The sequence below is a fragment of the Bufo gargarizans genome, chromosome 4, assembly GCF_014858855.1.
Source record: "Bufo gargarizans isolate SCDJY-AF-19 chromosome 4, ASM1485885v1, whole genome shotgun sequence".
Taxonomy (NCBI): Eukaryota; Metazoa; Chordata; class Amphibia; order Anura; family Bufonidae; genus Bufo; species Bufo gargarizans.
The window spans coordinates 380,723,291-380,737,550 of record NC_058083.1 but is presented as its reverse complement, the minus strand read 5'-3'; the positions used below and the strand labels follow the sequence as shown (position 1 = coordinate 380,737,550).

At 42.5% G+C, this 14,260-nt stretch overlaps 2 protein-coding genes across 3 annotated transcripts in view; one reads left to right on the top strand and one right to left on the bottom strand.

Annotated features, from left to right (window-relative positions):
• Positions 1-3,802: 3,802 nt before the first annotated feature.
• On the bottom strand, positions 3,803-9,763 carry LOC122935279 (N-acetylneuraminic acid phosphatase). Of its 2 annotated transcripts, none has more exons than XM_044291040.1 (3): positions 9,636-9,763; positions 6,236-6,349; positions 3,803-4,719 (listed from the first exon to the last, which is right to left on the bottom strand). In XM_044291040.1, exons 2-3 carry the CDS (start codon positions 6,323-6,325, stop codon positions 4,084-4,086), a joined length of 726 nt encoding a protein of 241 aa, XP_044146975.1. In that variant the 5' UTR covers positions 6,326-6,349; positions 9,636-9,763; the 3' UTR covers positions 3,803-4,083. The 2 variants fall into 2 exon arrangements, with proteins under 2 accessions (XP_044146975.1, XP_044146976.1); XM_044291041.1 differs by having other exon boundaries at positions 9,676-9,763.
• A 130-nt stretch (positions 9,764-9,893) lies between these two features.
• The window catches only part of POLR1B (RNA polymerase I subunit B), a 36,374-nt gene continuing 32,007 nt past the window's right edge, over positions 9,894-14,260 (top strand). The window contains exons 1-2 of the mRNA XM_044289564.1: positions 9,894-10,196; positions 10,668-10,835. Of these exons, the coding sequence (XP_044145499.1) occupies positions 10,020-10,196; positions 10,668-10,835 (345 nt within the window). The 5' untranslated portion in view covers positions 9,894-10,019. The remainder of the gene's footprint in view (positions 10,197-10,667; positions 10,836-14,260) is intronic.

Below are 14,260 nucleotides of genomic sequence, written 5' to 3'. Positions count from 1 at the left end.
GGGCTTTTGTGAAGGAAATTTTCGGTGCATGTGGTAGAAGGTGAATTATTGTCTTGTCACTCAATAGATGTGACCAATGGGACCTAATCATTCTCCGTATTTTCTTATAATTAACATTGAAGGGGAGTATGAGTCTTATATATCCAATAGATCATTCTCTGCTTTCACTTGTCTCTCATTGAAGAATGATTTCCTGTCCAGATTTCTTACAGTGACTAGGGCCTCATCTATCGGCCCTATAGGATAATTCTTGTCAACAAAGCAAGATTTCATTTTGATTACCTCCTCCTCAAATTTACCATCCTCTGTACAGTTACGTCTGATTCTTCAAAACTGTCCAGTAGGAATATTAAATCCACCTTGGAAGGTGACAACTTGAGAAGGGGGTAAAATTATTCGTCGCTGTGGGTTTCTGGAATGTACTACTTATATTTGTCATCCTGTACTTCAATCAGTAGGTTTAAATACTCTGTCTGGTTTTTAATATTCAAAGTAAAAATTAGACCTTTGTCATTGATATTCAATGTTTTCAGGAATTCTTCCATTTATAATATTTAAAAGATCGGATCAAGTTTTTATGACATACAGCTATATACCGCAGTGCGAAGGATCGATTAGACGAAAAAACGAATCTATAGAAAAAACCGCAACAAAATCGCATTAAAACCGCATTCAAGTGAAAGTTGAAAATCAGAATCCAATTCTGGATCGTACCACCATAGTTTATGGAGGACTTCAAAATACTTAAAAAGGAGGAGGTTTGGAGTGCCGGATATGACCACTGAGGAAGGGATGTGGAATCATCCCGAAACGCGTCTGGTATATTGGACACTTCGATAAATACCTCCGCTGGAATAAACTCTATATGCATGGCCATGCAAACTTGAAGGTTCGTATGATCCGAATATTGGATACATTCGAAAACTGAATCGATTTACTGCCAAAGCGATTGCGCTTACTGAACGAAAGTCTCACTCATCACATCGCGATACTTTGTGTGATCATCTGAGAACACGAGGAGTGAGGCGTGGGGGCTTTGTGGCGTCTCCAGCTCACCACCTGGATTACCACACGAACAGTATTTCCGAATAAGACCAACAGGAGGTAAGAGTGATCTCTCCTAATCATTTGAGACTACTGGGAATACATAAAGGAAACTGCTGTGCCGATGATATATACCTCTCATGTAAGCGCACCATCCAACAAGAAGTCATAGACCATTTGCATATCGTACCAGTGTTACATTCGATTCTCAATCGCACTGGATGCACTGTGAGATCGATTATTTGGATGATACACTGATTGGGACGATTTACTATAAGCGGTTATTTCCAATAGACACAGAAGGAAATAAAAACATCTCAGCATTCATCAATGTGCAGCTAACCATCAGGTGTCCTATTTTGACACAATTCCATAATTTTTTTAAGTATTATATTTTTGAAGTGTTATATTCACTAAATGACCAATACACCGCACACAATTTTTTGTTGGACACTTGCCAAAACAAATCTTAAAAGGGACTTTTCTACTGATTGCACTTTTTGCACTATTTTATGTCACCAGTTTGCAGACCACTATTTGAAGGCACTTTGATGATAATTGTCTGCTGCGATTGAAATATTCAATCATCTATTGCTGCTATTGCTATATACTGTGGTTTTTGTATACTTGCCGTCATTCAGGGTCGGCTGACCAATTGCAAGGAATTTTATGTGTTATTTATTTTATGTGACATAGCAAGGGGTTTTCCTCCCAACATGGGCAGAGTCTCTGTTTTGGGATCTGAAGCATGGTGCGGAGCTGGAAGGCTGAGAGCCGCACGCTGGGAAACAGGCCCCCTAAAGCCTACTGTGAACGGCCGGGGATAAAACGTCTAGAAAGGTGACGCGTCTGTTCTATGGACTTTTCATTGTGTGAATTAACGCCAAGACTGTAATAAGTCATTTTTCTTTTGCCATGTGTGAATAAACACTGACATTTTGATTTTATGAACTTGTTTTGCCTCTGTACCGTGTCCGCTTACCATTCCTACCAGAGCAAATCCTCACATTATATTAGTTGGTAGTCACTGAGGTGGTGGAAATTTGCATTTGGCACTAGTATATTATAAATGTAAATTATAAATTAATGAAGCCCTTAGTTGGTAGTCAATTTATAATTTACATTTATATATACTAGTGTCAAATGCCAATTTCCACCCCCACTGCCTTTTTTAACACCTATCAGACCTCAGATCAGACCTTTATTAACCCCTATCATGTGCGCACACTACGTCCTGATGCTGTATGGGTTAAGGACAGTGCAGCGCGGGCCCCATCAAAGAAGACCAGGGAGGCTGAGTATCGGAATCGCTCACTAGTATTCACTTTATATGGATTATCGGTATATCGGCAAGGTTAGATGCAGAAAATGTACAAAATCCTGAATATCGGCTGATAATATCGGTACTTCCAATAATCGGTCGATCCCTAATAACCATTATAAATTATAATAGTCTGTGGAGTACAAGTATTTTTGTGGTGAAACTATAGCTGTGATGGCTAACCTCTGGCACTCCAGCTGAGGTAAAACTATGACTCCCAAGATGTACACTTGCTTGGCTGTTCTCAAACTCCATAGAAATGAATGGAGCATGCTGGGAGTCGTAGTTTCACTACAGCTGCAGTGCCGGAGGTTAGCCATCACGGCCCTGAGGTTATAAGGAATGGTGCGCACCAGATTTATTATGGGGGCTCAGGCTGGATGATAAGTCTGGTGCAAGGATAACACTTTTCTCTGACTCTATAACAATTATTAGTTGGCTTAGGGCTCATGCCCAGCCGTGCCTGTATTGCGGCCTGCAAACAGTGGGTCCGCAATATATGGGCCCTGGCTGTTTGTGCACCACATCACAGATGTAGACCCATTCAATCCGGAGGGTGCGATGCGGAATGGATCCATGGAACCCCGCTGAAGCACACTGTAGTGCCTCCGCACTGCAAAAAAAAATAGAACTTGTTCTATTGTTTTGCGGTGCGAATGGATCATAGACCCATTCAAGAGGAAACCACATGGATGTTGCCCTGCATTCGGGACCGTGGCGCAAAATGTTGCATCTTAGGCCCTGCCCCCTTTCCCACTAAGCTCCACTCCCTTTGTCGAGCAAGTCGGAAAAAAGGGTAGAAACCGTAACTATGCCAATTAGTGCCAATTTTTTGATAGATCCTAGGTGCAAACACATTAGTAAATCTGGACTACTGTGTGCCCTTATCCTAAGCTTCACAGGATTCTGTGGCACATTATTCCTACATGTGGCTCTGCCATGTACATCTGGGCTTAGTTTGTGCTTTACTGAGAACTTTTTCCTCTGCATGTGTACAGGCCATAAAATGGAACCCTAAAATGCATGGATGGACCCAATATGGCACACAGTGCCACTTCCACATGGGTCGTGGCTCAGCTTTCTGAATGCCAATTCTGCTTAGTTGTTTAATAAGGAAGCATGGGCAAAACTAAGCATTTTCTGTTTAAGAGACAGTGTACATAGAATTGTTGTTCTTGCAAGGTCCATAGGGCCTGAAGGAAATTACATCCAATGAGTAAAGGAAAGATCTCGGTTCAGGACTTTATCAGTTAACAGAAAGAAGTAGAGGGCAGAGAGATTGGCTTTATTTGGAAAACCCAACCGACCCAAGATAAATAAATTGATACTGGGCGTCACCAGTTGGGGGCATGACCTTACAGTCTGACATTGTCCAATCCGTGCTGGCAGAGTCAGACTGTAAAGGGACACAGCCCTTTGACAAGGAGAACGGTAACACCCAGTTGTCAACTTTATTAAAAAATATTCAGGAGGAACAACAGAGGAATGGCACAACGTCAGGAGAGGTAAAAGGTCCTTGTTAAAATGGTAGTGGTCAGTCTGAATCTACCAGAAGTTCTCTATGAATGGCTGGGGATACAGTAGGCCTTTATTAGTACGGATCAACTGTCTTGTCCTTCCCCGCAGTTTTGTAAAACAGTACATGAGATATGCAGTACATCTTTAAGAATGTCCAAGTACATGAAGTTCACGGTTTTGCTCCCAATGTAGGTGGTAACCTACTGTAAATTCCCTAGGACCTCCGGGAGGTGCGTTATACAAGTAATGATATAGTGAGGGGTGGGCTTTGGGTTGCATTTGACATCTGAATTTTTATTTAACCAAATAGTTGCCTTTAGTCCAGCATTGAGTCCTCCGAGAATATCGGTATCCAGGTTGTCACCTACCATCACACAGTCCTCTGGTTTCACCTGCACAAGGTCACAGCAATGAAGGAAAATAGAAGGTGCTGGCTTCTCTTCGGCATGTTCTCCTCCCACCACAACTGCATCAAAGTACGGACTGACCTCACAAGCCTGGATCTTCTCTCTCTGCACCTGCCGGTTTCCATTGGTGAGTAGCACCAGGCTGGCTGATTTGCGGAGCTCTCGCAGCATATTCTTGGTACTTTCTGGCAGTGTCATGAGTTGTAGGCGCTTTGTTTTCCAACGATTATAACATTCTCTGGCAAAGTCCTTATGATCTCCGGGTCTTATGTCCTGCATGGAGGTTTCAAAATGTGAAACCCGGAGGTCATCAATAGTCATTTCGGAGGAACCAAGAGTCTCATGGAGAAGTTTTTTTTGGAAGTGATTACATATAATGTGGGCTTCCTCTTCACTGAACTGGTTTTTGTCTACCAGTAATTTTATTACCTGTAAAAATATAGAAAACACATCAGGTTGTAAACAGCAGCAAAGTGAGGCTGGAAGACTAGAGATGATTGAGTCCATAGCGACAAGGATGCTGAAGGAGACATCTTTTCACATCTAGAAATAATTTTCAGAGAATGTTTCTCACACTAATATTAAAAGGGAACCTTAAATTGTTACAATGTATGGTAGAAGAGACCAGACCATTGCATTTTAAAGCTAAAAATAAATGTTTAAAAAATATATTTTTTTTTATAAAAAAGACAAAACAAACATAATTTAAAAAACCATTTAAAAAATATATATATATAAACAATTAAAAAATAAACACAATTTGTATTATCATGTCCCAAAATGTTCGAACTATTAAAATATGTGTGTTCTATCCTGGAGAGTGAACGGCGTAATAGAAAAAAATATATATAAATGGCCAATTGGCAGTTTTTGGTTGCTTAAAGAGTAACTAAACCTTTAATATCATGTCCCTAATAAAACAATTTCTAATATACTTTATTAATCAATTTTGTATTTTTATTATACTTTTTCAAATCGCACTATTCACTGTACGCTTAAAACTCTGTTCTCTGTACACCGCTGACAGCTCAGCAGTGTATGGCGTGTGGGCTGTATACACTTTATCAATAGGGCCGCAGCAGCGCTGTGAGTAGGTGCAGGAGCGCATATCACTGCTACTGCTCGTGCCCCCCCAAAGGATTACTAACTACGCCAGGATTAGCTAAACGGAGCGGGCTCCTGCCTGAGACTGCTAAGCTGAGGCTGGGGTCACACCTGAGCGTTTTACAGCGCGTTCCTACTCGCTGTAAAACGCTCAACAAGGAGAAACCAATGCTTCCCTATCGGCATGGTTCTCACCTGGGCGTTTTACAGCACGTACGATCGCGCTGTAAAATGCCTGACGCCCCAAGAAGTACATGAGCTTCTTTGGGGCGTCTTGTCGCGCGTTCCCGTACATAGACTTTCGAGAACGCGCGAGAATGGGCGTTCGCTTGTCTCTGTATGCACGATTGCAAACGCCGGTACAATCGCGCATTCCTTTCAGAACGCTCAGGTCTGAACCCAGCGTAAGAGCCGACATACAGTTCGCTTAGCTGAGCAAGCAGGAGCAGCTCCGCCCAGCTAATCCTGGAATAGTACATGGGCACAGGGTACCCATGTACTATGTCAAGAGTTAGTAATTGTCCGGGGAGCACAGGCAGGAGCAGTAATATGCGCTCCTGCCCATACTCTCTGCGCTGCTGCTGCCCATTCATAAAATCTGTACTCTGTGCTGCAGTGTACAGAGAACTGAATTTTAAGCGCACAGGGAATGGTGTGCTTTAGGGAAGTAAAAGTATAAAAATACAAAATTGATTAATAAAGTATATTAGAAATTGTTTTATTAGGGACATCATATTAAAACTTCATATAAAGGTTTAGTTACTCCTTAACCTGACAAAGACAAAACTATATATATATATATATATATATATATACACACACACACACACATATTATTTACCTCCTCTATTGCTTTCTTGCTGGCTCCAGATGTGTCAATCAAAGTGTTATCCAAGTCAAAAAACACAGCCTTAATACCGCTGAGCACCATGTTGGTGAAGTAAGTGTGCAGGATCTGAAGGTGAAAAGATTAAAATTTACGAATGACGAGAAATTAAATTAAGAATAAGGATATAATGAGTTTAACGGCTACATGCACAGTCACGAACGTTGTTTGTTTCCGCTCTTTTTGCGGATAGGATGCAGACCCATTCATTTCAATGTCGGTTTTAGGCATTGTTACAATGGATCCTCAAAAAAAACAAAAAGAAAACGATGGCATACGGATGTCATCCTTTTTTTGGGCGCATGCGCAATTTGCGGACTGCAAAACACATACGGTTGTGTGCATGTAGCCTAATCCACACAAAAACAGAGCACAGACAATTCAGGGCACATCATAAGTTACATTTTATACTATGCTTCAGAGCTGCAATCACTATTTGACAAATTACACAGCAGAAATGTGGTAAAACTCCTTTCTTTATCATTTACATTCTGGAAAGACTGGTCCTTATGTCAGACTCTGGACCGTGTTCTCATATAGGAAAAAACACACTTCTACTGCATTATAGAAGCTTAACTAAGCAGCCAGGACTGGTCTGACAACACAGCACGATGTCAGGAAGCGCTCCTTCCTAGCAATCACCTGCTCGCTAGCAGAGGCTATTACATGCAGCGATCACTTTGCCATCGCTCGTCCCCATGCTGTATAGTGGTTTGCCTATTGTTATTAGACACCACGATCTGCCGCCTACGATTATTTTTAACATGTCACAAGATATGGGTTGTCCAATGATCGAGCATTTGCTCGTTCATCGGGTAATCAGGGACAGTATTAGAGCTCATGGACACAAACGTATGTACTTTGCAGTCCGCAAAAAATAGATCAGCAAAAAATACGGACGACGTCAGTGTGCATTCTGTATTTTGCGGAACGGAACAGCTGGCTTCTAATAGAACAGTCCTATCCTTGTCTGTAATGCCGTGAATAATAGTACATGTTCTATTTTTTGCGGAACAGAAATACGGACATATGGAAAGGGAATGCACACTGAGTACCTTAAGTTTTTTTTGCGGACCCGTTGAAATGAAAAAAAAAACAAAAAAAAAAACTGAATGGACAGGGAAAGAAAATATGTTGGTATGCATGAGCCCTTACACTGTAAGATGATTGCTAACGATCAATCATGTGAACGCTTGTTAGCAATCATCTCCCGGAAAATTGGCAAGTGTAATACAGCTTTTATTAACACATCAGTGTTTGTGCAGGCTCCACTCCTGGTTTTTGCTCACAATCACTGATCAGAGATACGATATGAGGGCTAATGCACACGTTCCATTGCAGTTTTTGTTGTCCACAAATTGTGGATCCGCAAAACGCAAATACTGGCCTTATGCGTTTCGCATTTTGGGGAACGGAAAGTCCGGCCCATTATAGAACAGTCCCTTTCTTATTCGTAATGCAGAAAGTAATAGGACATGTTCTATATTTTGGTGGGTGTAACAGAATGGACAAACAGATGTGGACACCACACTATGTGCTGTCCGCATTTTTGGCGGCCCCACTGAAGTGAATAGATCTGCATCCAACCCAGAAAAAATGTGGATCAGATGCGGACAAAAAATATGTTCATGTGCATGAGCCCTAAGGGAAAGATTTGTACCTGTTCTGTGTTTTTGACCCACAGCTGTTTATTGTACCCCTTAGAAACCTGAGGATATTAAAAATGCAATTCTTATTTTGGCCACCAGGTGGCAGGGCAATATAGGAACACAGGAATTGTCAGTAATAAATAAAAAAAAAATTAAATCCATGGATTGTTTACAATAAAAAATTGGATTTTGTACGCTCAAATACGAGCTTCAGAATTATAACAAAAAAGTCAAAAAATTATATATAATAAAATATGAAAGTTTAAATCACCCCCCTTTCCGTATAATAAAAAAAATATATAAACATCATGGGTATCACTGCGACAGAAAACACCCGCACTAATAAAATATAAAAATATTTTTCCAATACGGTGAATCGCATAACGGAAAAAAGGGTCAAAATGGGCAATTTGCCATTTTTTCATTGCTTCTCTTACCCCAAAAATGTATTAAAATGTGTAAAAAAAAAAAAAAGTCACACACACTCCAAAATGGTATCAATAAAAACTACAGATTGGCCCGCAAATAATGAGCCCCCACAGCTCCGTAAATATAATTATAAAAAAAACTTATGGGGGTCAGAATACAGTGATGTTTAAAAAAATGTTTTTCAAAGTTTCAATTATTTTTACACTATTTAGACATAAAAAACCTATACATATGTGGTATCGTTGTAATCATACCGACCCAGAGAATGAAGGACATGAGTGAGTTATGCCACAAACGAAACACCGTGGGGGAAAAAAAAGAAAAAGTTAAACGGTGGAGGAATTACATTTTTTTTTCCAATTCCACCACATTTGGAATTTTTTACCGCTTCCCACTACATTGTATGCCATTATAAATGGAGGCATTAGAAAGTACAACGTGTCCCGCAACAAATAAGCCCTCATACAGCTATGCAAACGGAAATATAAAAAAATATAAAAAAAAAGTTATGGCTCTAGGAAGATAGGAAAGAAAAATGAAAACACAAAAACAACCTCCGGTAGCCTAAGAACTAGTTATGTCATTTTGTAGGAGATTTTGAGTGGCAATTCCTCGCCATCTTGCGGTCAATAAATAAGAACGTTTTGTTATAGTCGCACATGACCTGTACAGAGGTAATACTTTCCAAAGCTGAGAGTTTGCTACAATAGGAACTAGTCTAGGCAATTCTCTGCGAGTCAGGGCCTGTACACAGCAGATTTTTTCCTTTGTCTCATCCCATGAAGCCACGTATCTGTTCCAGCTTAATCTGCTTGTGGCCACCAGTCGTGGGTTTCTGCGCAGAATTAACGCCAAGAAGTGACATGTACTCCCCCCCCCCCCCCCAAATCCAATCCAAAGACCGAATCCCACTAAAAACAACTGCAGACGGATTACAAGCAGGTTTCACATTGACGTCAGTGCAAAATATACACCGCCATTGTGTGAATATGGCGTTGAACAGCCTGGACGCCAAGCTGACTCATTTCATGTACACTGACACACTGTAACAAACCATCAGAAGACAGGTTTCCCCTGTTCATATATTTAGCTTAGAGTACATAGTCCTGAACAATTCAGTGACAGCAAACAGAGGTCTTGAAAATAGTGAGGCACTGAATTACAAGATAAATTACAAGTTTTCTAAACGTTCACCAGTTTGTTAATCAACACCCTACAAACTAATATCGTGCACTTATCTAGAAATAGTCGTTGACAGCAAAGTCTCATGTACTTACGGCACTTCCACCACCTCAGTCCACAAAATGCCAAACTCACTTTGACAGTCGACAAGAAACCAGGTGTAACGTGGAGCAGACCACTCGCTGTCCTGTGCGAGAGGAAAACGATGTGTCATCGAAATCGGTCTCCAACAAAATGGCCGCCCCGTTTATTCAGCTTAGATTGCGGGCTACAGAAAAATGGCCGCTGTTCCAAGACACTGCGCAGAGACCTGGCGGAAGTCACGTGGTGCGCTTGACAGCTAGCGGAAGCGCTTCACACAACACGTGTGTAACTAGCTGCCCGCCCCCCTCTCCCTGCACGTGTGCTGCCTGTAGCCCCAGTGAGAGAGTTCCGGACGGATCCCGGTGCCCTGCGCCTCTCCTGGCCAACTTTCCACAATGGATGCGGCCCAGAAGTGGCACGAGCTGCCCACCCAGCCTAGTCTGAAGAAGCTGACGGATCCCAGCTATGGGAAGCCCGGGAGTAAGCAGCACCCTCCCCTGCAGGACCTGACCAGAGCACACATCGAGTCATTCAATGAGGCCATGACAGAGGGGCTGTACCAGGCAGTTCAGGTGAGGTGTGATCCCAGTATGACCCCTCTGCAGTAACAGTCCATAGAGGTATACCCCTAACCTCCATCACTCCGACTGTTCTGAAACTACAACTCTCAGAATCCAACTTTTACTTCTACGGGAGTCACAAGAACAGCCAAGAAAGTGTGCATGCTGGGAGTTGTAGTAGTACAGCAGCTGGAGAGCTGAAGGCTGCTGATCCCTGGCCTGATCTACTGTTTGGCTTTTGTGAGGATCTTGATTGCTGGGAGCCCGGGGGGGTCTCCCCCACTTTGCCAGGAGCCCCCTGGATGTTCCCGGATAGGCGTTCAGTATGTTTGGGGACTAAGACCCTCCCCGGAAATCTATTATAGCCCCCCCTAATGTAATTCATTATCATGATATCCGTTTCTTCATCCTGATTTATGATACGTTGCAGCCCTTTCACAAAGTCACAAAATGTCATTTTTAATGTTCCTGTTCTCTCTGTAGGCCATGAAGCCGCTAGAATTTACTTTTAAAGGTGACCGTCTGTCATTCGCCATTGTGGACGCAGTCATCAGTCAGCCCATGGTCCCAAAAGGAAGTCTCTGCAGAGAGCCCAAAATTTATCCCGCAGAATGCCGAGGGCGAAGGTGTACGTACCGTGGAAAGTTGACTGTGAGTTTTGATTTCCCATACCTTCTAGATTAGCTCGGTATGTCCACGCTGAACATGCTTTGGTGCAGAAAAAGGGACTGATGCACAGCAAAAATTTGTGTGGATTCTGACTTTATAGTTTGCAGCAAATTTGATGCTCTGTAATGCGAAGGGGGAAATCCTCAGCATAAATTGGCATGCTGCGGATTTGGGCTAAAATCCACAATAGAACGTCTTGTGTTATATATATACACATTGGGGTAAGAAGCCTATTCCCCTGGAGACGTGCACCCTATCTTTACTGGATTGTGTACCAGTGCCGCCATTTTTCCTTGGTATGTATATATATATATCAGGTTTTTCATGGATTTTGCTGTAGATTTGCTTAAGTTTTCACCCGTAAACTGACATGCCTCAGATATGAAATCTGCATTTTATTCTGTCTGCTACATGAGAACATTCCTATTATAGACAACGGGCACGCTGAGACTAGGGTTGTCACGATAACACCATTTTGATTTGATTTCGATACCGTAAAAAAGTATTGCGATTAGGGCTGCAGCTAACGATTATTTGAATAATCGATTAGTTGCCGATTAATTTCTTCGATTAATCTGGAAAAATGACAAAATTACAAAACAAAGCGGTTTATATGATTTTACTTGAAACATTATGTTCAAAAGCCATATTAAAACAAATTGTGGATGGCACTGTTATGGGGGGATCTGTGGACGACACTATTATGGGGAGATCTGTGGGTGGCGCTGTTATGGAGAGGGGGATCTGTGGGTGGCGCTGTTATGGGGATAACAGTGCACAGATCCCTTTCCCCATAACAGTGCTCAGATTTCCCCCTCCCCATAACAGCCCCGGCCCTGCTGCTCACAGCAGACTAATCACTCCCTGTATCTTTATTTTACCTTACAATCGTGACGCTCCAGTAACAGGCAGAGCGCGGGGCGGCGTAATGTCACGCACTGCTCCACCCACTTTATGAATGAAGGAGGCGGAGCAGGCGCGTCACGTGAGTAAGTGACGTTACGCCGCTCTGCCTGTTAGTTGTTACTGGAGCGTTACGATTGTAAGGTAAAATAAAGATGCAGTGACTTAAAGTAAACCGCCCGCCCGCATAGCAACGAATCGGCGATTATTCGATAACTGGATTCGTCGACAACGAATCCAGTTATCGATTACTTGTTGCAGCCCTAATTGCGATACTCGATACCATTACCAAAAAAATAAAACGCCAAATAAAAAGCCGCCTGCATTCTGCATTATAAGGAACATCTGGCCCATAATAGAACAGTGCTATCCTGTTTTTTGGGTGGGGACAAGCTGACTAAAAGATGGCAAATCGCGCAGGTTTTATTTTTTTCCATTAGCGTTCACCGCATAAGAGATATTTTAATAGCTTGGACTTTTTCGGGTGTGGCAATACCTATTATGTTTATTTTTTTGTTTAAAGGGAACCTGTCACCTGGATTTTGTGTATAGAGCTGAGGACATGGGCTGCTGGATGTCTGCTAACACATCCGCAATACCCAGTCCCCATAGCTCTGTGTGCTTTTATTGTGTAAAAAAAAACAAAAAAAAACGATTTGATACATATGCAAATTACCCTGAGATGAGTCCTGTACATGAGATGAGTCAGGGACAGGACTCATCTCAGGTTCATTTGCATATGTATAGAATCGTTGTTTTTTTACATAATAAAAGCACACAGAGCTATGGGGACTGGGTATTGCGGATGCTGCAATCATCCAGCAGCCCATGTCCTCAGCTCTATACACAAAATCCAGATGACAGGTTCCCTTTAAATATTTTATATGTAATTTTGGGAAAGGGGGTGATTTAAACGTTTAATATTTTAGGGATTTTTTTTTGTTATTTATAATTATTATTATTATTATTATATATATTTTTTTAAATAACTATTAGCCCCCCTAACGGCTAGAACCCTTGTCCTGTTCCCCCTGATAGAGCTCTATTAGTCTTTGCTGCCCTGTGCTTTGTGCACATGGCAGCAGGGAACTTACCATGGAAGACTAAAGTAATGTCCTGGCTGCCATGGTAACTGATCGGAGCCCCGCGATTTCACTGCTGGGGTTCTGATCGGAAAGTGCCATCAATGAAGATACTGAGGAGGAGGGGAGGGCACCCTTTGCCACTGCCACCAATAAATATCCCATGGTGCTGCTATCCCCATCTAAAAGTATCAATATTTCGATACCCGGTGCAACTCTAGTTGGGATTGCTGACAAGGTTAACTGTAAAGGGGGTCCGTCACCAGGAAATTCACCATTAACACTGCCTTGTAGGGCTAGCTCAGCTGGAAGGGGTGACACATCACTCGTGATCCATTGTTTCGGTCTGGAGAAAAGGCAATTTTAATCCCCATACAAATGAGCAGTTAAGTGCACCGAGGCTGAGCCCAAGCCACTCTGTGCACCCTTGCTCCTCCTGCTTCCTCTGCTCTCTTTGATTGACAGGGCCAGGTTCCTGCATAGTGATGTAGCCTGGTCCCAATTAAGATGGATAGATGGAGGAGCAAGGGGGCACAGAGTGGCTTGGGCCCGCCCTTGGTGCACTATACTGTTTATCTGCATATAGATTCAAATGAAGTTTTCTCCAGAATGAAGCAGTATGGATCAGTAAGTAAAATTCTGTATATTATTCCATTCCATTGAGCTTGTCCTACAAGACAGACTCCTAATAAGGGTGCGGCCACATGTCGTGTAAATTCAGCAGATATTCCACACATTTCCGCTGCGGAAAAGTCTGCATAGTGTTTTACCGTAAGCGCCAAAGTGAACAAGATTTAAACAAAGCTCATTCATACACTGCGTAAAAAATCTGGCGTGAAAATTGATCCCCGGTGCGTATTTTAAATCCTCAGCATGTCAATTTAGGCTGCAGAGTTCACCCTTAGTAATGAATAGGGTGAAATCCGCCCTGCGGGGCTGTACCCTAAAGGGGTTGTACCAAGACATCAACTTTTCCCCAGTGCATAGCATATTCCTCTGATTGGTGGGGGTCCAACCTCTGGGATCCCTGACAATAACGAGATAAGTATCGAAGAAGATTGGTTGGCACTGCGGTTTGCACGTGGTGCAAATATCCAGGGAAGGCGTCCCTTGTGGCAATTCGAGCATGTGCACTGCCGCTCCATTCATCCTCTATGGGGCTACTGGAGATAGCTGAGTAGAGCACAAGCCAGTCCCATAGAGAGTGAATGGAGCAGAAGCGCACGTGCTTGACCTGCTGATCCATTCATGCAGGACGCCCGTTGTCTTAGCAGTGTCTGTGTCCCCACTGATAAATGTTTATCCTGTGGCACAACCCCTTTAAGTGGGTACTACTGTGCCTGCTGACAGACCCTCTATAAATGCAGTATGTTGAATTGATCAGTAGGTATGTGTACTTACTGTACATCTTGTATTTTCTGT

Excerpts from the sequence above, each read along its gene's own strand:
- LOC122935279 (XM_044291040.1), bottom strand. The coding sequence starts at position 6,325 with ATGGTGCTCAGCGGTATTAAGGCTGTGTTTTTTGACTTGGATAACACT. Across the intron at positions 4,720-6,235 it reads GCAAGAAAGCAATAGAGGAG|GTAATAAAATTACTGGTAGA; the intron begins GTAAATAATATG and ends ATATTTTTACAG.